The sequence below is a fragment of the Myotis yumanensis genome, unplaced genomic scaffold (genome assembly GCF_028538775.1).
Source record: "Myotis yumanensis isolate MYYU_CA2020_CCGP unplaced genomic scaffold, mMyoYum1.0.hap1 SCAF_7, whole genome shotgun sequence".
Classification (NCBI taxonomy): domain Eukaryota; kingdom Metazoa; phylum Chordata; class Mammalia; order Chiroptera; family Vespertilionidae; genus Myotis; species Myotis yumanensis.
Genome location: NW_027223758.1, coordinates 2,189,501 through 2,212,003, shown reverse-complemented (window position 1 = coordinate 2,212,003; position 22,503 = coordinate 2,189,501). Strand labels below are relative to the sequence as shown.

Genomic DNA, 22,503 nt, shown 5'->3' with positions numbered 1-22,503 from the left:
GGGGGATGGGTGGTGTTCCTATCAGCTCAGACACCGCCCTCCTTCTCACTGAGTTTGGCTCAACTCCAGCAGGCCTGGGGCTGCCTATCAGGGACATTTGCAGTGTCTGGAGACTTTTTGGTTGTCACAACTAGGGGGTGGTTGCTACTGGCTGACATCCAGGGGGCTGGCATCTCAGGACACCCCACGTGAAGTCACCCAGCCAGGCCGACACCCTGGTCAACCCAGCACCCAGCAGACACAGTGGCCATGAGGCTGAGAAGGAATACTTCAGGCTATAGTGTATCTTGGGCGCCACTGTTTAACGAATACAGAGTTGCAATTTGGGGATAAAGAGAAAGTTTGGGAAACGGATAGTGATGGCTGCACAACAGTGCGGCTGTATTTAATGCCAGTGAGCTGCACGCTGAAAATGGCTACAAGGCGTCGTTCGTGGTTCGGGCATTTTACAACGGCGATGCAAGCGACAGTGCCCAGGGCCGGAGGGCACTCTTCCCACTGAGGAGGAGGGAACAGAGCCCTCAGGGTCCCCGAAGCCTTCGGGCAGGGGAGCGGGTGCCCCCACCAGCACACGGCGTTTGTGACGTTTCCAGGGCTTATCACCCCACAGTTGCTGCCTTCTGCCCATCTATGTCCATTCACTCGGTTGATTTCTAACCTCTTTCTGGAGAGGACTCCCCTAACCCTGACCATCGCCCTCGAATCCCCAGGATGCTCATTCCCCAGGTGCCACTGAGAAGGCGGCGTGACCAGAATTACCACCAGGAAGAGCACCTGACATTCAGTAAACATTTAATTGCTATTTACTCATCTGGGAAACGGACACAAAGCATCGTCCAGCATGAAGACGGGCTCAGCACAGCGAGTTACAGCCCCCATTGCAGTGATCCCAGTGGCTGCGAGTAAAACACCAGGGGAAGCCACCCGTGTGAGCCTGGGAATGTGTCCCTTTGTCTACAAAGCGAGCAGCCTCAGCCCCCACACAGTGTCTGAGCCCCCCGGGAACAAAGGAAAGGCTTACTTGAGTCACGACCGCTGAATGGCCGCCCGGACGTCTGCGAGAAGGCTGGCACCGGGGACCCGGCCCGGCTCTCGTCCTCCACCTGCTGCATGATGTGCCGGACGGTTTCTTTGTTTTTCCGATTCTTCCTTCGGCCCGTGGGCTGCCAGCCATCCCCTCCGGCCTGCTCAGAAAAAGAGTTCTGTGTCGAGCCATCCCTGGCCGCAGGCGGCTCACTCACTCCGTAGTGAGGGGGCGAGCTCTGCTCCTCCTTGATGTGCAGGGGCCCGTAGCCCGCGTCGCCGGGCCACAGCGCCTGCGAAGACAGGTCGTCAGAGCCGTTGGCCTTGGGCTCCTGGTCCTCTTTGCCGTAGCTGCTTCCTCCCTCGTGGCAGCTGGCAATGGCCGAGTCTCCAGAAGAATTGGTGGGACTGGAGCGCCGAGCCAGCCACGGGGAGATGCTCCTTCCGGCCATCACGGCGGAGATGAGCACATCGGCACTGCTGCCGGGCGGGGCAGCCATCTCGAACTCCGAGAGCTCATCCGAGGCGTCCGGCTTAATGCTGATGTCCAGTGCGGCCTTGATGAAGTCATGGCACGCCTGCACGATGTCCGTCATCTGCAGGAAGCTGGCCGCGGACATCACCTCGATGACGTTCCGGCTGGTGAGGGCCAGGTGGGCAGAGTACATGAAGTCGATGATGGCCTGGAAGCCCTGGGCCGTGACGATGTCCAGGTGCGTGACCGTGGCCGGCTCGGACGCCTTCTGCACCTGGCAGTACAGCGTCTTGAAGTAGCGGCTGCTGCCGAGCAGCACGTTCTTGTGGGCCTTGAACACCTTGCCCTCGACCACGACGCACGCGTCGCACAGGACGCCGTGCTGCCTCTGCTCGTCCAGCTCGCGCAGCAGGTGCCGGTAGTGGGACGCGATTTCCATATCTTCCTTCCGGTTGTTCATTGGGAAGCCGTGGTGTCACCTCTCCTACAGACTCTGTGGGGACAAGAAGGGCAGTTACCCACACCGGTGGCCGGGGTGCGTGCAGGAGGAAGGTGGGAGGAAGGCAGCGAGCCTGTGGCTGGGAGCACCGACCCAGGGGGCCCGGCGAGGATGGGGCAGGGAAGGGAGGTTCTGGTTCAAGGCCCTCAGCATGGACACGAATTTTGGACAGAATCCTACACATACAGCAAACTCCCAGAACACAAAGCAAATGTTCCAGAAACAAGGACAATGTCCATCAGTGGTGAAGCGAAGTTCTTACCCAAACGGAAAATCTAGGTTAAGTCACCTGTGTCCTCATCCCACGCCTTTGAAGGAACATCCTAAAAACAAAACACAAAGGGGAAGACTTCCTACAGAAGTCTTGAGCCACCACAGCCTTCACTCTAAACTTTCCAGAATGCTGCCCCCCCTGCCCCCCCCCCAGCTCCCGGGAGGAGGCCCTGGACCAGATCTGGACCCTCCAGGACCCAAGGGGGGCCTCGGGCAGCTGCAGTACCTTGTTCATCTCCATGCGGCACCCCTCCACCGTGCATTCTGCCTGTGTCTCCCAACCTGTGTGCCACGTCCTCTCTCTCCGCTGCCTACCTTGGTTTCTCTGGGACGAGGTGCCACAGACCAGGCAGCTTAAAAAACAGAATTTTGTTCTAGCATCATCTGGAGGCCTGAATCCAGACAGAGGTGTCAGCAAGGTCCCTCCCGCTGAAGGCTGAGGGCGGTGCACCTGCCAGTGGCTGACCCCTTGGCCACCGTGGCTTGTGGACCATCCCCACCCCTCCTCCGCCTTCCACGGCATCTCCCTGTGTGCGCGTCTGTCCCTGTGCCCCTTCTTACAAGGACACCAGTCATGCTGGCCTAGGACCATCTGCTCCAGTGTGACCTCACTCCACTAGTGCATCCGACTGATTCCTGGCCACACGATGGGAGAGCCAAAGCGCCGTGTGCAAAAGAGGAAGTGTTGGCGTCATTACCTGCTTTCCTACCTGCATAAATCTCTACTCGCCAGTGAAACAGACCCCAGGAACCAGGAAGACCTCTGGGAAGGGGGAGGGAGCTCAGCGCCGTGTACAGAGGAGTAACAACCTCACGGGCGGCACGGCCAGTGCTTAAGTAGGTTATTCCTCAGTCAGGACAGCTTAAAACCCACGTGCTTCATCGAGACTTGTCGTGCGAAGACAAGACATTTTCATTAGGGGAAAAGGCACGAGGACACGGACCTAAAAGTAATCGAAGGTAGTGATCCTCTCAGTAGATTCGTCGGCTGCGGGAATCCGGGGACATGCTCCATCCCAGGAAGCTTAGGGTGGCAGCTGCATTTGTGTTTCATTTGAAAATCTCTCAGTATCAGGAAGATGTCTGTGGGGTCCAGCCTACCTGGCCAAAGAAGAAAAACAGCTGCCCAATGGCCAGCTGCCCGGTCACTGCTTGGCAACTGTAACCCTAAAAATGGAAGCAACCTGGACAGCAAAGCCAGTCCTGTCATATACCCACCAACAAGTGAGGGCACCCGGGAGACGAACGCAAGCTCATGGTGTGAGGGCAAGGGCAGCAGAGCACCTGCCCTGTTTGGTGGAGTGCATCATCCAATGGAGGCACACCTGGCCGCAGGACACACACCTGGCCATGGAACACACACCTGGCCGCAGGACACACACCTGGCCATGGAACACACACCTGGCCGCAGGACACACACCTGGCCGCAGGACACACACCTGGCCATGGAACATACACCTGGCCGCAGGACACACACCTGGCCATGGAACACACACCTGGCCGCAGGACACACACCTGGCCATGGACACACACCTGGCCGCAGGACACACACCTGGCCATGGACACACACCTGGCCGCAGGACACACACCTGGCCATGGAACACACACCTGTTCACAGGAACAACCTGTGGGCTCACACCTATGGACAGATAACCTGATCACCTGTGCTGCTGCCCAGAGCAGAGGGCACTTTTCATGCACCCAAGGGGCACGTGTGGCCCCCCTTGAAACAACCACTTTGGGACCAAAAGAACTTGAATCCATGTTCCAGACCAAACCCTCAAAGTCCAGCTGGCCAGAATGGGGCTGGGGGCTCATGAGTGGCCCTGCCATGGACAGCCAGGGACATGGTGACGCCACACATGACCCAACGGGCTATGGGTAATGAAGGGGTTCCCCAGGCCGTCCTGTCTGGGCAGGCAATGTGCCTGATGCTTTCATTGCAAGTACGAGTGCTTCCTGGATAAGGCCAAGAAGTCGCCCTCTTGCAGAATCACAGGGGCCGTGGGGCGTGAAGACCCCTGAATGGGCTCACCAGCTGCACTGTGTGTTCAGTCGTAACTCTGGGAGCAGGGCAGGGTAATTTTTCCTTTCGTCCCCAAGAAGCTCTGCCAGGGAGGCAACTTGTTGTAATAAAAATGTAAAACAGTGGATGCAATTTAGCCATCTCATCCCTGTTCCACCCGGACGAGAGCACCAGTCTGTGCAGGGCCTGGACACCGCTAGCGCCCTGCTTCCGGGCAGGGGTCACATTCGAGAATTTGGAACAGCTCATATGACATGACCGTCCCTCTCAAACATCACCACACTGCCTCTCACCTCTGACTTTCGCCTCTGCATTTCAGTGAGGCTTAACTTAAACTTACTTAAAGTTTTCCTTAAAGTGTAATCTGACAGACAGCTGTTGTTTAAAGTGGGAACAAGATAACTGTAGTGCTAGAATCAAACTGTGGTCCCGGTCGCCAGAAGCAGGCAGCTCCCACAGCCTCCTGAGGAGGAGGACGTCTGAGCCCAGTTTCACTAAACGGGTCTTTGCAATTATACTGGTGAGACTTTTTTTAAACGGGACACGTTTTGAAAAGACAGGTCACAAAGAAGACATACGAGTGGCCACGCAGGAAGATGCTCACCTTCATCAGCCCGCCGGGATGTGGGAGAGGGGCCGTGCCAATGTCAGCGAGGACAGGGAGCACTGGGACCGCACTCCGCTGCTGGGAACGTAAGATGGGCAGCCACCTTGGAAGACAGCTTGACGGTGTCTCAAAGTTGAGCAAACACCCTAGGACCCGACAATTCCAGCACCAGGAACCTACCCAAGGGACGTGGAGACACAGATCCACGCAGGACTTGCACAGCGGCTTTACTCATAACGGTCAAATCTGGAATCCACCCAAATGCGCACCAACAGGCGAACAGACAAGCAGGTGCACCCCAAGGCAGGCCTGCGCAGGCGGAGGCCAGGCACCTCGCCCACCCCCCACTCCTGAGCTTGTCTGAACATCCCTCCACACCCATGGCCGAATCTCAAAATAATTAGGCTGCAGAGAAGAAGCCAGACAGAGGGACAGGGTATGAGCCCATTTCTATGAAACTAGAAAACACAGCCTAGTCTACTGGGAAGGAGCCGAGGCGTCAGGAGGGCTGGGCCAGGCCTGGCGGGCAGAGCGGTGAGCTCGCTCACACTAAGTGAGAGCAGTATTTGTACGTAAATTACTCCTTAATAAAGTTGACCAGAAATCTATTTTTGTGAAACTATTCTTGCTCAACTACAAACCTGTACTTATATTTATTGACATTTGTTGTGGGTGGATGCTGTCCCCCCAAAATTCATTTTTTGAAGTCCTAACCCCCAAGAGCTCAGAAGGTGACCTTATCTGGAAAGAGGGTCATTGCAGATGAAATTGGTTAAGATGAGGCCCCTAAAGGGCCCTAGCCCCGAGTGGCCCATGTCCTTACAACAGCAGAGTTTGGACACAGACACAGAGGGAGCACCTGTGAGCACAGAGACGCTGCTCCGAGGCAAGGAACCACCAGAAGCTGCAGAATCCGGGACGGGCCCTGCTCAGCCTCCCCCGAAGGAGCGGAGCGTCCTCCCGGACAGGAGAGATAACCCTCTGTTGCTTAGGACACAGGGTGTGGTCCTTTGTTAGGAAAACCCAGGACACCCACACACTGCCTCCGCTCCCGAGGAGCGCCACGAGGCCACCGGCACCGCGCTGTGCAGGGAGAGCACGGTGGTCACGCCCAGCATGTCCCGCAGAACCAGGCAGCCCTGACCCCTGGCTCCCTCATGTGCGACACCGTTTCCCATGCTGATGTGTTCAGATGGTTCACTATGTGTTGAAAAACCCACTTTACAAATCAAACTTATAGACATAGTATTATTATTCATGGTTACGTGTTAAAATTTAAAATTGAGCCCAGCCAGTGTGGCTCAGTTGGTTGAGTGTCACCCCATGCACCAGGAGGTCGCAGGTTCCATTCCCAGTCAGAGCACACACCCAGGCTCGATCCCCACTAGGGGGCATGCAGGAGGCAGCTGATGAATGTTTCTCTCTCATCGATGTTTCTATCTCTCTTCCTCTCCCTTCCTCTCTCTCTAAAAATCAAAAACATTTTTAAAAAATAAATATTTTAAATGAGCTCCTCACTGGAAAGAAATACTCCAAAAATGTTAGCAGAAGTCATCTCTAGATGGCCAGTCGCCTGAATTTCTTCTGGTGAGAACAAATTGACACTGTGGTTGCTGAGTGTGACATCTCCCAGCCGCGGCCAGGGTGACCTGAAAATGCACACCAGTGACTGCCGCCTGCCCACTGCCCGCCCTTTGGGCAGGGGCTCTGCAGGCCCAGCCCCACCCTCAGCCTCCGCTCCTCCCTCCCTGCTGCTCTGGCCTCTTTCAGTTCCTTGACTTCCATCAGCCCGGAGCACCTTCCCCGCCTGCTCACATGTTACTTCCTCTCTCCTGCACCCCCACTCCAACCACACAGGGCCAACCCTCCTCCAAACACCATGAGGTGTCCCCTCCCTGCCCAGCTCACGTCACACGGCTGTACGCCTTGACAGAGCCAAATGGTAACTGTATTTGCATCACACATTAGCCCAATCCCTTTACATGCCAGCCTGGATGTGCTCAGTAGCCTGGGTCACTGTGAGGATATCACCCACCTGCCCAGGTAGGCAGCCCCATGACTCCCTGAGGGCTAGGCCAGAGTAGGGTGATTCCAGGTCAATACAAAGTGCTGTAGGGGCCATTGGGGAGGGGCTGGGCTGGGGGCAGCTTCCTCAAGGGGAGTACCCACAAGGAGGCATTCAGAGGATGGGCCATCACTCTGAGGTTCAGGGCCCTGGGCAGCCCATCTGACTCTGACCTTGACCTAGGACAGAGCCAGTCCTGGCCAGATCTTAAGGAGCAGCGTCCACGTTGCACTTTTATGGGTCTGTGTCCAGCTACTCAGCTGTAGGAGCAGAGACCTGAGCCAACGTGGAGAGAAAGGTGCAGCCACCCCATCCTCCAGGCCAAGCTCCAACCTCTATGAGGTGCCAGACCGCTGAGCCACCTGCCCTGGCCATTCCAGCCCAGCTCCAAGACTGTGGCCCCACACAACATCACTTGGACAGAAGAACCACCCGGCTGAGCCCAGTCAGCCACAGAACCTTGAGACAATGAGCCTGTGTCTCAGGGTGGACAAGTGACCATGAGACTGGGCAGGTCCAGCAAAAGACCCTGCAACCAGCGCAGGGCCTGCTGGCTGAGAATTCTGCCAGACCTCAGGGGGGTTGGGGCACCAGGCACCAAGATGGAGAACCCAGAGGCCAGCGCTTCAAGGGGAGAGAGAAGACCTCGAGCACAGCCACCACGGGTCCCAGGTGTCCTAGCTCAGGTTCTGGCGCCTGGGAGAGTGGCCTAGGGCCGGGAGGCCCCAGCATTCACCTGAAGGCAGAGTGGCAGGCAGCTCTGGGAACTCCCCATTTCTCTGCTTCCACTGGGGGGAAGTTGGTCTGGGTTGGAAGAGAGAAAGGGGAAGAAGTCACCTCAATGCATGTACCCAGGCACCTCCTGCTACACTGGGTTGGGTCTGGACCTTTTGTCTTTAAACCATGCTTGCTCTTTTGTTTTAAGTCCTCACCCTGAGGATATTCTTTCCTTTGTTTTCTTGAGAGAGTGGAAGGGAAAGAGGAAGTGAGAGATAGAAACATCCACATGATGTGAGAGAGACATGTCAATTGGTTGCCTCCTGAACGTGCGCCTATGGGGGTGGGGACTTGCAACCAAGATACAAGCCCTTGACCAGGAATCGAACCCGGGACCCTTTGGTCCACAGGCCGGACACTCTAACCACTGCCCCAAAACAGCCAAAGGAGACCATGCTGATCTTAACAGGCAGCAACACTCCTACATTTTCAACTCAAGAAATACTTTTAAAATGTCTACATGCTGGTAGAAGTGGGAAGACAGTCAGTCCCTGGCCCCGGGACGGGGAATGTGGGCAGTGAAGCTGTGGGCCCATGGCCACTCACCCTTGGTGTCCAGGCTCCGAGCCGCCAGCGGAGGTGACAGCTCAGAGCTCAACCCCACGCGTGGGTCTGATGTTCTGGTTGCCACAGCTCACGGCAGTCAGGGCAGCGGCACAGTCATGCACCTCCATGGGCTGAATTGTGTCCCCCAAAAAGACATGTTGAATGTGACCTTATTTGGAAAAAGGGTCATAACCCAATAGGACTAGTGTCCTTGTGAAGGACAGGTAGGTGCAGGCATGCACAGAAGGAAGCCACGTGCAGACGGGGAGAGCAGAAGGGACGTGGCCTGTGACGTGCCAGGGGCTAAGGACACCCGGACATTTGAAGAGGCAGGAAGGACCCTTCCTGGGGGACCGGCCTGTCCACCTGGTGTCGACTTCTGGCTTCCAGAATGGTCACAAGATACATTTTCGTGGTGGTCCTTTGTTACAAAAGCTCTAGGAAAAGTCACATCAACTTTAGAAAATTTTAAAATTTTTATTAGAAAAAGAATAGGTTTAACAAGGCAGAAAAACCACTTCTGTGAATTTTAAATCTGAGACACCCTGTGACTTCTGCTCCGTGCCAGTAAGAAAAGAATCTAAGTAGGAAATAAAAGCAACGCCATCGAGCACTATGATGGACTCTTTTGTTGTATTTTTCAACTTTTTGGGAGAAACACTTACAGTCACAGAAAACTTGTAAGAATAACTCAAAGGACCCTGGGCCAGAAACACCAGGTTAACCTTTGGCAACGCTGGTTTACGCCCAGTGTCATGCTGGGGCCTTTAATCAATCTCTTTTTCCTTAAAACCTGTATCCCTGGCCCTGGTCAGCATGGGTCAGTGGCGAGAGTGTCAGCCAGCACGCCGAAGGGTCTCGGGTCTGAGCCCAGGTCAAGAGCACATCCCTGGGTTACAGGTTCGATCCCCAGCCCTGATCAGGGCAGGTGTGGGAGGCAGCCAATCGATGTGTCTCTCTCATATCGATGTCTCTCTCCCTCCCTCCGTCTCTCTCACTCTTTAAAAAGCAATAGAAAATGTATTCTCGGGTGAAGTTTAACAAAACAAAAAGTTGTGTCCCTTGAAAACAAGAGAAGCCACAGTCTAGGTGAGGAGCTGCGTGCACCGCGGGCAGGGCCTGGCTGCCCCGGGCCTGCACGCCGAGGGAGCACAGATATTGGTTCAAACTGAGTCGCACGTCCGCTCTGGTGTCCAGCAGAGTTCAGACTGACCAAGTTGACATCATTTCTGCAAGAGCAAAGGCTTTTTTGAGGGTCAACCTATGAACCAGGAGGTCACTGTTCAATTTCCGGTCAGAGCACTTGCCCGTGTTGCGGGCTCGATCCCCAGTAGGGGGCGTGCAGGAGGCAGCCGATCAATGATTTTCCCTCATCATTGACGTTTCTATGTCTTCTCTCTCTCTCTCTCTCCCCCCCTTCCTCTCTCTGAAATCAATAAAACTTTTTTTTTTAAAGAAATTAGTTATCGCCGGAACCGGTTTGGCTCAGTGGATAGAGCGTCGGCCTGCGGACTGAAAGGTCCCAGGTTCGATTCCGGTCAAGGGCATGTACCTGGGTTGCGGGCACATCCCCAGTAGGAGATGTGCAGGAGGCAGCTGGTCGATGTTTCTCTCTCATCGATGTTTCTAACTCTCTATCTCTCTCCCTTCCTCTCTGTAAAAAAAAAATCAATAAAATATATCTTAAAAAAAAAAAAAAAAAAAGAAATTAGTTATCAAGGCCTAGCTGGTTTGGCTCAGTGGATAAGAGCTTCAGCCTGGTTCTGGGTTCAATTCCGGTCAAGGGTACATGCCTGGGTTGTGGGTTTGATCCCCAGTGGGGGGCATGCAGGAGGCAGCCAATCAATGATTCTCTCTCATCACTGATGTTTCTATCTCTCTCCCTCTCCCTTCCTCTCTGAAATCAATAAAAATATATTTTTAAAGTAAATAAATAAATAAAACAAAAAAAGAGCAAAGGCCTTTGAGAAGTCAACACTCATCAGGAGCTGAATGAAGGAGGTGAGGCGGGGGGACGTGGGGGGAGCGGTACCTGCCTGTGCGGGGCCAGCACCTTCCACGGGCAGACCCTGTCTCCACCACCCGGGCTCCCGTCCACGTCGACATCACCAACACAGCCAGGTCCACAACTGACTGGACCTCAGCAGTAAACAGGTCACACGGCCCCTGGCACCACACAGCAGCTGATGGAACCTCTGACCAGGGGGCTGAGCAGCACCAGCTCGGGGCACAGGCCAGGCCACAGGGCCCTGAGGCAGGGACATGTGAAGGACACAGGAGCCAAGCTGGGACAGACCAGGCAAGAAGGGGGCCCCAGCTTGGGGCGTCCCCTGGACCCACCAGCATTCAGCCCGACACCAGTCAGAGGGCTCTGGGGAGGGCGGGTCTTCCTCCCTGGCCAGATCCAGGCGTGGGGTCACAGCTGTGACCTGGGGAGGCCAGGAGGTCCAGGTCACCCCCTGCCCTGTCGTTTGAGGGAGACAGACCCGCTCCCTGGGAAAGGCCCTCCAGGCTGGGGCGGGCTCCAAGGAGCTTTAAGAAATTAAACGCCACGATTCACGAGGAAAGAAGTGGGACCCACCAAGGCCTAGCGCAGGGATGCGCCAGCGGGGCCGCCTGCTCTGGGGCCTCGGGCACACACGGCTCTCCACGTCTGCCCTCCCACCAGGGGCACAGCACGCGGAAGGAAACGGCATGGACGGTGCTGGCTGCTCAGCCAGGCAGCGGGGAAGCCCCACCTGCCCCAGGCTCTGTACCAGGCCCAGATCCCTCCTGGGGGTGTCCCCGTCCTCAGGGCCCCGCCGTGCAGGAGCTGCCCACACGGGGTCGTGGGGTCCCGTCAGTGCTTGCTGGGCAGCCCAGGTGTGCCAGAGCCCACACCACCCTCCCCGGGCCCTGGCGGGAAGCAGCCCTGAGCTGCTGACACGGAAGGTCTGGGCTGGGGGCTGGGCGAATCCCTCGTCCCATCTCTTCTGCTTTTAAAATCAAAGTGAATCCTGTGACTTAATGTTAAAGTGTGAAAGGTGTCTGGGCCTAAAAGAAACCCAGTGAAATGTACTAGATTCTGAAAAGAGTCCAAAGTAAACTGAATTGTGAAGCCCTAAAGCCCTCAGGTGGTGGGGACACGCCCAGCAGGGGTCATGCGGGTCGCAGACTCCACCAAGGAAACAACCCAAAATGCTACTTTGTCCCAAGGTGTTCCCAGCGCTGCTGCTGACGACGGGAAATAAGAAGCACCCAAGGGCCCGACAAGGAGAAAACTGTGACATGTTAAAGTGAACAACACCACGTGGAGCAATAAGATGCCATTGACGTTGATGCTGAGTTTATAAGAAAATACGGGCAGAGATCAGAGCAGAGACATGTCCCCAGAACATGTGCTCACATCCCCTTTCCCTCCAAAGCAAGCTCCTGTTCATAAAACTCCACCACGAACCCTGTGGCCTCCCAGCGCTCGCCTGGGCCGGACGGCACCAAGAGGAACCGCGTCCAGGAGGGAAGGTCGACATAAACTCGGGAAACGCAAGCACCTTCCTTGCTCCCAGTGGGAGCGCCCATGTGGGGGCACCAAGGGACCCTGTGTGCTGACTCACGAACTTTCCTGACAGCACAGCGCATGTGTGGCAGCCTCCTGGGGCCGGGCCCTGCAGGAGGGGGAGCCCCAGGGCTGCCGGACCCCCACGGAGCACAGACTGCTCCTCTTGCCCCCTCTGGGCAGAGCAGCTGCCAAAGCCCGGCCCCAGACCGACTGCTGAAGACCAAAGGGAAACTCTTGGGGGCATCGGCCGCCCTGAAAGTGCCCCCCAGGAGCCCCTGGCAGAAGCCACACGCCCTTGGCCACTGCAGCAACCGTGGGACCCCCACACTCAGTGCTGCTTCAGACTGAGTCTCAGACCTGCCGGTCACACTGTGTGAAACGTCAAGTGCCACATGTGACCAGAGCACAAGGAAGTCTTCTCAAGCTTTGAAGACAGTATTTCAATGGCTGTGACCCTCCACTTTCTGGGACCCTTAGGTGAAGCGTCAAAAGCGCTGCTGGCAAAGGGGCCCAGGTCTCACCAGCTGCCTGGAGGGCAGAAAAGGGCCTGGTGTGACCTGGTGGGACAGGTGGGCCCCTCTTGGCCCTCCACTTCCCCCGTGGGTAGGTACCCTGGGCCTCACCTCCACTCACCCCCATCAAAGTGCCTGGTCTCCTCACGCCCTCCCTGGGCCGCTGTGACGCTCTCCACGGCAGTGTCGCCACTGGTCTCTGCTTTCTCACTTCCCTGAGGGACACACGGCGCAGGAGAGCAAGGACCCGCGCCGTGCCCTCTGCAGGTGCAGGCTGGGGGCTGGTGTGTGGGCACAGTCACTAACACGTGGTCTGCCGGGCCTTCCCTCGGGGGGACAGCCACCGTGACAGGCGACAGCTGGCCGTGGTGGTGCAGCTTGGACAGAGGCAGGGACGGGGAGGCCTGTGCGGAAGTGTGTCCGGCAAAGGGAAGCGCGAGCGGTGCTGCTGTCAGGTTGTGTCCCATGCAGATATGTTCTGGGACGCGGCCTCATTTGAAAATGGGGTCTTTCCAGATAAAATCAAGTTAAGATGAGGTCATTACAGTGACCCTAATCCAGTCTGGCTGGTGTCCTTAAAAGAAGAGGGGAGTCTGCTGGTGCTGCTCAGGGGCCAGAGCACACCAAAGGGTCGCAGGTCTAATTCCTGGTTTGCAGGTTTGATCCCCAGGACCAGCACGGAGCGTGTGGGAGGCAACCAATCAATGTGTCTCTCTCTCCTCCCCTCCTCCCTCCCTCCCTCCCATTCTCCCTAAAAACCAATGGAAAAAAATATCCTCTGGTGAAGATTAACAAAAACCAACAAAGGGAAATCTGGGTCCTTAGGAGGCGGCCAGGAAACCAGGCGGAGATGGGTGCTGCGCCCAGGCCAGGACCCCCAGCACCCGGCGGTCCCAGATGCTGGGAGAGGCGGGGAGGCCCCTGCCCTGGAGCCTGTGGAGACGGCGGTGCCGTGCCCACGCCTGCATTTCTGACTGCTGGCCTCCCGGATGTGACAGGGTAAATCTCTACCATTTATTTACTTATTTAATCTTCACCTGAGGATATTTTTCCATTGATTGTTAGAGAGAGTGGAAGAGAGCGGGAAAGACAGAGAGAAACATCGATGTGAGAGAAACACATCGATTGGCCTCCTGCACGAGCCCTGACTAGGGCCCGGGCCGGGGAGGAGCCTGCAACCAAGGTACGTACCCTTGACTGGAATCGAACCCGGGACCCTTTGGTGTGCAGGCCGATGCTCTGTCTACTGAGACAAACCAGCTAGAGCAAATCTCTACCATTTAAAGGCGCCAGATTTGTGGTATTTGTCACAACGGCCTCAGAAACTCCTAACACGGCAACTTAACTCACCCACTTCTCCCAACCAAGACGATAGGAAAGGCCCCGCAACACAGACTGAGACCCCGACGGTCCTGCCAGTAGGGCCTGCCCCATCCAGTAGCTTGTGGCGGGGTCAAGCGGAGAACTACTGATACGGTCCATCGCTTCACTCCACGAGAGCCACAAGGTAAAGCCACTCTCGCCCTGGCCAGCGGCAGCAGCTGCGGAGGGAGAGGCTCGAGCAGGAGACAAGTGTGGGCTCTGGTCCTCCAGGTGCAGCTTGACAGGGAGGGTGAGCCTCCGTATGCTAGACCCCAGGCTGGTCCTTACACCACAGCTGCACCGGAATGGCTTCTGGCACCTCACAGACAAAGCGTCTCCTAAGTCACATGCTCGTGTTAGTGTGTCAGGAAAAATAAAAACAAAACATCAAACTCATGACTGCATGAATATTCCCGATTCTTCAGACAAGGCACAAACAAAGTGAGAGTGGCCCGGCCAGCGTGGCTCAGGGGTTGAGCGTCAACCCAGGAACCAGGAGGTCATTGGTTCAATTCCTGGTCAGGGCACGTGCCCGGGTTGTGGGCTCGATCCCCTGTGGGGGGCGTGCAGGAGGCAGCCGATTGATGATATTTCTCTCTCATCATTGATATTTCTATCTCTCCCTCTCCCTTCCTCTCTCTCTAAAAATTAAAAAAAACCAAAAAACTTATTTTTAAAAAATGAGATTGTTGTAAGCAATATTAAGCAAATCCAGGTGACGGACAGGTCAGCTGAGAGGTGATGCTGCGCCAGCGGTGCTTCCTCCGAGGGACACACGGATCTCGAAGGTGAAGGAGAACTGCCCACCGGCCCTCCCGACGCCCCCACGCACAGGCACACCTCGGGAATACCCTCGGCTCCACTCCACCCGAGAGCCTGCTCATCAGTAAGCAGCACGGGCCTCTGCCACACGGGCCTCGGGCCTGGCGCTGTCTCCCTTTGCCCCAGGGTCTCTGGCTCCCGGAGTTCCCACCACGCAGAAAAAGGCGAAAATATCCATGACCAGGGGCCGGACCAGAAGACAAAAACATTTAAAACCTGCCTCTCAGCCCTGGCTGGTTGCTCAGTGGTTAGAGCACTGGCCTGTGGGTCAAGGGCAAGTGCCTCGGTTGCAGGGTCCATCCCCAGCCCCCGGTTGGGATGTGTGAGAGGCAGCCAGTCCATGTGTCTCTTTCACATCGATGTTTCTCTCTCTCTGTCTCTGCCCCTCCCTTCCACTTTCTCTCTAAAGATTAACAGAAAAATATCCTCGGGTGAGGATTAAACAAAGATTAAAACCCATCTCTCAGTCCCTGAAATGTTGACTCCACTGTCCAACCAAATTCAGGGAGAGACTGGCAACCCAATGTGAACGACAAGGGGCACGCAGACAGCCTCGCCGCTCACTCTGCCCTATCTCATTCTGCTGCCAGTGGCGCAAGGAAACTGGGGAAAGTCGAAACGCCCGATATCACACATGCCCTGTCCAGTGGCCTGGAGGGCTGTCACAGATGCACCGTGGACAGCATGTCTGCTGATGATTTCTGGAAAGTTCTCCACACACTCTGAGGCTGAAGAGAAGAAAAGTCTTCACACACAAAAATAAAAAAGAAATAAAAAAAGCAAAGTCTTCACACAGAATGGCAGCCACGAGCTCATACAGGGCAGGTTCCTGCATCAGCACAGACAATGGCCACGACCACACCCTCACAGAGAACACAGGCGCTGCTGTTTCTGGAGTCGCCCGTGTACAACCAGAAACTAAAGCAAAAGTGACCGCTGTCACCAGCAGGTGCCACTCATGCTGTGACCCCGGAGGCGTCTCTCCAAGGAGCTTCGCTCGGACAAGAGCCTCGGCTCTGGTCTGACAAGAGTCCCGACTCCCTGAGCTGCCCTTTGGAAATCAAACGCTACACACACACACACACACACACACACACACACACACACCAGCAACAGCCGCTCCAGGTCGGGGAGAGGGCGCCTGCGGGATGCTGCCCACACGTCCACGGGGCACCGTCCTCACTCAGGGCCTGACAAGAACTTACGTCCATAACTTTCTCTGATCTCAGGTTTGTACAGAAAAACCAGCACCTTTACTTGTTACTCAGCAGTGAATTCTCACTCCTAACATCTTAGAGAAGTGGAGAGAGTGCTGATGGAGAGGAACCGCAAGATGCCCGCGCCAGGCAGGGAGCACAGAGGGCAGCACCTGTCCCAGATCAACCTGAAGCCCTGCCGGCTGCCCTGTGTGCAACAGGCTGCGCCTGAGACTCCGGGCCACGTGCCCTGAACCCAGAGACACTCCCAACATCAACTACTGCTGGGAGGACGCCGAGGTGGCCCCGAGCACGCTGCCTAGTCCACGCAGTCGGAGGGGGTGCGGCCAGAGCTGGGACCAGGACACGGAGCTCCTGCCCGGCTGCGGCCGTCGCTCCCCAGACAGTCGAGTGTTTCACGGCTGCATCCTCCTCTCTCTGTTCCGACTCCTGTAGAGGCCTTGCTCCTCCAGGGATGTGGGCACGTGTGGCTGAAGAGTGCTTGGCTCGAGGCTGCTGGCCACCGGGCTGGCAGGAACCCGGGGCTTTCAGTGCAGACGGGAGGGTTCAGGTGCCACGAGGATGCGTTAGAGGCTAGAGCAGCCGTGGGCAAACTACGGCCCGTTTGAAATGAATAAAACTAAAAAAAAAAAAAGACCGCACCCTTTTATGTAATGTTGTTTACTTTGAATTTATATTAGTTCACACAAACACTCCATCCATGCTTTTGTTCCGGCCCTCCGGTCCAGTTTAAGAACCCATTGTGGCCCTTGAGTCAAAAAGTTTGCCCACCCCTGGGCTAGAGGCTTGGGGTGGTCTCCAGCTAAGTGCCTGGTTGCCCTGGACAGGCAGCGGCCAATCCGAGCGAGACTCTAAGCCCCGGAGTTCCTCTGAGGATAAGACGAGCATCTGACCATCTCACCACCCCTCCCCCTCTCCCCAGGCCCTCAGCCCCCTTATCCCCCACCGACCTCTCCTGGCTGCAGGGCCCCCTCCCGGTCCCGCTGCCCCCCCCCCCCAATGCTGCTTCCAATTGGCCCGGCCCACCCTTCTCAGGATCAGCTCTGCCCAGTGCCCATGGGCAGGCCCCCTCTCTGCAAAACTCCCCGGGTGTTAGGCAGGTGCCGCTCCCCTCACACGCTGCTCCCGCCAGGCAGAGCCAGTAGATTGCGTGTGTGCACTTCTAGAAAGCCTATCCGGCTGCATCTGTCCCCCCCCCGCCCCCCAGAAACCCAGGGCCAGCCCTGACATTTTTTTTTTCAAATATATATTTTATTGATTTTTTACAGAGAGGAAGGGAGAGGGATAGAGAGTTAGAAACATCGATGAGAGAGAGACATCGATCAGCTGCCTCCTGCACATTCCCTACTGGGGATGTGCCCGCAACCAAGGTACATGCCCTTGACCGGAATCGAACCTGGGACCCTTGAGTCCACAGGCCGACGCTCTATCCACTGAGCCAAACCGGTTAGGGCAGCCCTGACATTTCTTTATAACCCAGCACAGCCCCTGAGCCTGGTCCCTTGGGGGGAGGGGGGGGGGCGGTGTCACAGGGAAGCCGGGCTGGAGGGCAACAGCGCCCTCAGGTGTTGGCAGACTTGTTCTGCCCAGTGAGGAGCCATGGCTTATCTTCCACGCCCCAGGCGTGTCCCTACAACTGAGCACTCACTGTGGACCTGAGCCGGTGACCACCCCACATCCACCCCTCACAGAGGCAGCTCTTTGCACTTGAGACCCTTACACCCTCCAGGTGTGGCCCAAGGCGCAGGTGCCTTCCTTCTGCTCCAGGAAGAGGGAAGGCGGGCAGGCCCGGGGCACCACTCGGCGAGGCAGGGCCCCGTCTTCCGAGCAGCAGGTGCAATCACATGGAAGGAGAGATGAAGCCAAGAGGGAAACAAAAGTGTGTGACAAACACCTGTGTCCCAGGCGAGTGGCCATGCTGCCCAAACTTTACCTAAATAAGGACATTTTAAAAAGCAATCATTCCCACACATATGTGGGCCCCTTCAGCTCTGTGGGTAATTGGAAACGACAGAGACTCCACCTGCTGAAAGGGAAAGCGAGGGGGAGAGGGGCTGGCACAGCAGGTCCCTCTGAGGGAGCAGACGGGACGCCCCTGAACCAGGAAAGGCCGCTCCTCTGAGGACGAGGACGAGGCGTGGTCTGTGCGCACTGACAGCTTTGGAAGGCCACCGACCCCAGGGCCAGGCAGCCCCGGGAAAGCCGCCCGGCCGGGTCCTGCTTTCCCACAGCCCTGTTCTCGGCAGCATCAGCCAGGCTGCTCCAAGGCTGGACGTGGGGCTGGTGCTGCGCAGGGTGGGGCGGCCGTGTTGTTAGAGACTCAGACCACCCCTTGTCCGCTGGTAATCTACACTCTGTCCCTGAACTGTTGGGCCCTTTCTCATGCATACCAGGTCACAGCAGAGGGTCCTGTGCCCCATCCGGCAGCCCCAGCCCCTGCAGGAACACTGCCCCGCCCTGGTCGGAGGCTGGGCCACAGCAGGTCCCGGGTAAGGCCAAAGGACTGTCATGAATAAGAAATCCTGGGAATGTGTCTCATCTGATTCAAAAAACACGTCTGTCAAAATGCAAGACCTCTATAAATGCTGTTGAAAAATACACCAACATTGTTTCTCAACTTTCTGCTCTAAAATATCTAGGTTAGTAATTTTTTTAAATCCCAAAAGTGATGTTTAGAAATATTTAGTGCCCTGGCTGGGTGACTCAGTTGGTTGGAGTGTGGTCCTGTACACTGGAAGGTTTTGAGTTCAATTTCTGGTCAGGGTACATACCGAGGTTGCGGGTTTGATCCCTTGTCAGGGTGCATACATGAGGCAATCCATTGATGTTTCTCTCTCACATGTATGTTTCTTTCTCCCCCTCTTTCTCTCTCTCCCCCTTCCTCTCTCTGAAAAAAAAAGTCAATAAAAAGTACCCTCGGGTAGGATTTAAAAGCACATACTTAGTAATGTTTAAACCTATGAGAGCCAAGTGGCAGGGCAGACAGACACTGAACAGAAACGGTTACATAAATCATATGCCGGGGTCAAGTTTGAGCATCAGCCTTTTTATTCTTCTGTGGAATAAACACCAGCACAGGCCTGTACTGCCACCACTAACAAGCGAACACAGGCAGTATGCATATGGGTATGCAAAGCACACAGCATTGAAGCTAGAATCGCAGGAAAGGGGGGATTGCTGCTGATGTCACGGCCCTAGACCCTGACCACACCGACCACAGCAAAGCCATAGCGAGAGCTGAGGACATGAGGACCAGGATGAGAACAGGAAAGCCATGTTGCAAAGACTTAACGGAGCCGGTGGCCTCAGCAGAGATTGTCCTCATGCGCTTATCTTGGCAGACAGGCCACCGAAGCGAACGTGTAGCCACAACAAGAATCTCCCCTGTTCACAGGGGAAGTCTTGGCCATCTCCCATCACTCAGCCGACTTCAGGGTAAAATTCGTTAAGTCAGAGAGAAGAAAAAGCCTGCATTTTTTCTGATCACATGAGTTGGGCAGGAACATAAGCCCCAGAGCGTTGGGACAAGAGGACAGTAGTTTCTAGAACTCTCCTGGCACCTTGACAGCAGCCAGGAGGGCACTGCGCACCAAGCCCCTGCAGAGGGAGGCACGAGCGCCAGCTCCAGGCTCGAGGAACTTCCTGAACCCTTCGCACTAAGTGGGTCTGCTCAGCCCTTGGCGGCTGGTCTCAGGCCTCTGGTGGAGAACAAAGCTTGAGAGCCTACAGCTGTCCCAGAAACACAGACCGCAGGGACAGACTGGCCCAATTTCCCTTAATTTGAAAAACTCCACAAAAGGACAATGTTGGAAAGTTCACTCTGTTAAAATTTAATTCAGCTTAACATGTTTGTAAACAATACCTCATCCAGTGATAACCGCCCATCACCCTCAGGACACTTCCTCCAGGGCCCTGTCTGCCTCCACCTTCCGGTGCTAATGTGTGACCGAGGAGCTGGGGTGTAAGGGGCCAGGGGCACCCTGATGCCTCTGCTGGCACCAGCCAGCCTCCCCACACCGGGAAGGAGCTGTGAACGCGTCTGCGCACAGCAAACACAAAACTGCCAAACCTGGACAGAGCACATCTCATCCAACCGCAGCTCAAGGCTGAGTGCGCCGTGTCCACGCGAGGCTTCTCGCATGCTGTCCTGGCGTGAGGAGGGCTGGATCTGGGTTTGTGAACAGCCTAGCAAAAGTACATTCCACCACTTCCCAAAGAACTCTCACAATGACCCTCCCTTCTCCTCTCCAGTAATGGATGTGGAAATGACTACTGGCTTTTAAGGGGACACAATGTTTAAGTTCCTCCTTCAATCTTCAGTAACTTCTCCTTAAATATGCCTGTCATTTGCTAAACCCTTTCTGGAATAACAAGGCATCCCAAAGTGTCAGTTGAAAACATCTGAAGCTATCAGAAACTATGCCCAATGGAAGGGTTCCACTTTGGTCAAATACTATTGTTTACTTCATTATTCACGTAAAAAGGAAACTTCCATACATTTCCTTCTGATGAAAAAACTATTTTCCATTCTCAAAGAGTGGAAACATTGCCTCGTGCAGGCAGCAGGCGGGCCAGCAACAGAGAACCCACAAGTCTGTTACCCAAACGAGAAGTTACCTTTGATAATAAATCCAATAAGAAAGATTCTACAACTAAGACAATGTAAGTGCGCCTAAGTACTTGGCGCACAGGTGTCTGCGCCCAGCCGGGTGCCGATCAGCATTTCTTTAAACAATGCGGGTGACAATCTTGCCCTGTGATCCAGGACAACTGCATCGCTGAGACTGCAGCAGGGAAAGCTGAGGAAATTCGCTGACAATCTCAAACTTTCTTTTGTTTATATTTCCTCGGTCTCAGAAAATACCTGTTCTTTGCCCCATTTGGTTTCCACCCAGGCTCCTCGCTTTGGTTAAGCCCTATTGTGCGAGGTCCTTTAAACCTACACAAATGAATTTGCCAGCGGGGCTAAGGGTACCCCAACTAGCCAGAGCCCTCTGCCTGGCGTAGAAAATCCCCCATTTGACGTTGGGATTGAGTTGTCAGATACCGACTCCTGCTACCCTGTGAAACTGACATGTCTATTTACAAAGAAACAAAGACACTGCTCGCTGTGGACCCCATCCCTCGGCCCGCCCCGTCTGCTCCGCGCACCCCTCGCCACTCTGGGTGCCTCGTCCCCTCCAGCTCCTCTAGCCACCCGGCCCCCAGGCCCCAGAGCCCAGATTCAGCCGGTAATTAAAATGGAGACGAGGCCGGTGCCCGGCTTCAGGGGGAGACAATGACCCCCAAGGCCGGGCAAAGCGCGGGGACCCTCCCGCACCCACCTCCCGCAGTTCCGACTGTTGGCAAACTCGGCGCGGGCAGGTCCGGGTGCGGCTCGGAGGCGCGGGCGGGGGGCGCGCGGGACGGCGCGGGCGAGGGGTGCCAGGATGCCCCCGGGACATCTCCTGGGGCCGGGCGTTGACGCAGCAGAAATTACCAGCTGGAAAATTCCCCTTTCGGAGGTGACGGGGGAGGGACCGCGGCCGCGGCTGCGACAGGAGGCGCCCAGGGCGAGGGGCATGGGGCAGTCCCGCCGCTGCCAACGCCTCGGCGAGCAGCCCCGCGGGGACCCCGCACCGCTCTCCCCGCCCAGCCCCACGCCACCTGAGCTCGGGGACTGGTGGAGGCCGGGCCGGGGTCGCTACCAGAGCCGCCGGAGCCAAAGCCAGAGCGCGCAGATCGCCGCCGGGAGGGCGCCCCCGCGGGGTGGGGCGCGGCGGGCGCTGGGCGGCCGGTGGCGGTGACGCGCCCGGGCTCCAAGCGGCCCCGGCTCCGAGCGGCCCCGGTCCGGCCCCCGCCCGGCCCAACCGCGACACGCCGGTCGGCCGCGCGGACAATGAGCCAGCGCCGCTTACCTGTGACCCCATGGGGCGCCGGGCGAGGGCAGGCGCTGCGGCCGCCGGACCGGAGCCGGTGATCGCCGCCGCCGCCACCGGGCGAGCGCTGCGTCCCGGCAGGTCTGAGATGCGAGCTCGCCTCTGCTGCTCGGTCCGTTTGTCCGTCAGTCCGTCCGTCAGGCCGGCGCGCGCCCCCGCGCCCGCTCCAACCCCGCGGCCCCCGCCGCCCGCGCGCGCCCCGCCTGCGGACCCCGACCCCGCCCCCGGCGCGCGCCCGCCGCTGCTGATTGGCCCGCTCCGCGCCCCGGCCTCGGCCACCGCCCCGGGCCCCGCCTCCGCCGGCCCGGCCGCGCGCCCCACTGCTCTCTCGACCCCCGGCTCGGCGCGGCGGAGCGGGAGGGGGCGCGGCGGGGGTCTGTCCTCCTACGTCCCCGCTCCGGGCGGCCGGACAGCGGAAGTGCCGGCAGGGGCTCGCTGGGCATTATGGGTAGCCCCCTCCCCTGGGCAGGCGGGGTGGGGGCGGCGCGGCGGGGGTCTCCAGGCACCCGCGCCGCTTCCCGCAGCTCGGCACCGCCGAGACCCCCGGCGGGAGACTCGGGTCGGCGAGGGCACCCAGCCCCTGTCCGATGAGCGCACCGGTGTAGCCCGCGCGTCAGTGACTCAGAGGCGCGGTCTCCGGGCCACAGGCTGTCCGCGCTCATCGACGCGCTGCGCGGCGCGCGTCTCGCAAACTTCGCGACTTACCCCGCGCCCAGGCGGCTCTGCGGGCCCCGCTCTGCGCAACCAGTGTGCTCCCACGGCCCGTGCCCTTGTGCAATCGGGGGGCCTGGGCACCGCACGCCCGCGCCGTCGGGGGAGCCTGAGCGCGCCCCGGGAGAGACG

General features: G+C 57.2%; 1 protein-coding gene across 4 annotated transcripts in view; it reads right to left on the bottom strand.

Moving 5' to 3' along the window:
• The window catches only part of ZBTB46 (zinc finger and BTB domain containing 46), a 43,047-nt gene extending 21,218 nt beyond the window's left edge, over positions 1-21,829 (bottom strand). The window contains exons 1-3 of one of the 4 annotated variants that reach the window (XM_070419564.1): positions 2,497-5,726; positions 2,260-2,320; positions 1,022-1,991 (exon numbers count right to left, since the gene is read on the bottom strand). In XM_070419564.1, coding sequence (XP_070275665.1) covers positions 1,022-1,958 — 937 coding nt within the window. In that variant the 5' untranslated portion in view covers positions 1,959-1,991; positions 2,260-2,320; positions 2,497-5,726. Of the gene's footprint in view, positions 1-1,021; positions 5,727-21,639 lie in introns of those variants that run through there. The other 3 variants (XM_070419565.1, XM_070419566.1, XM_070419563.1) reach the window with 3 other exon arrangements.
• Between the last annotated feature and the right edge of the window lie 674 nt (positions 21,830-22,503).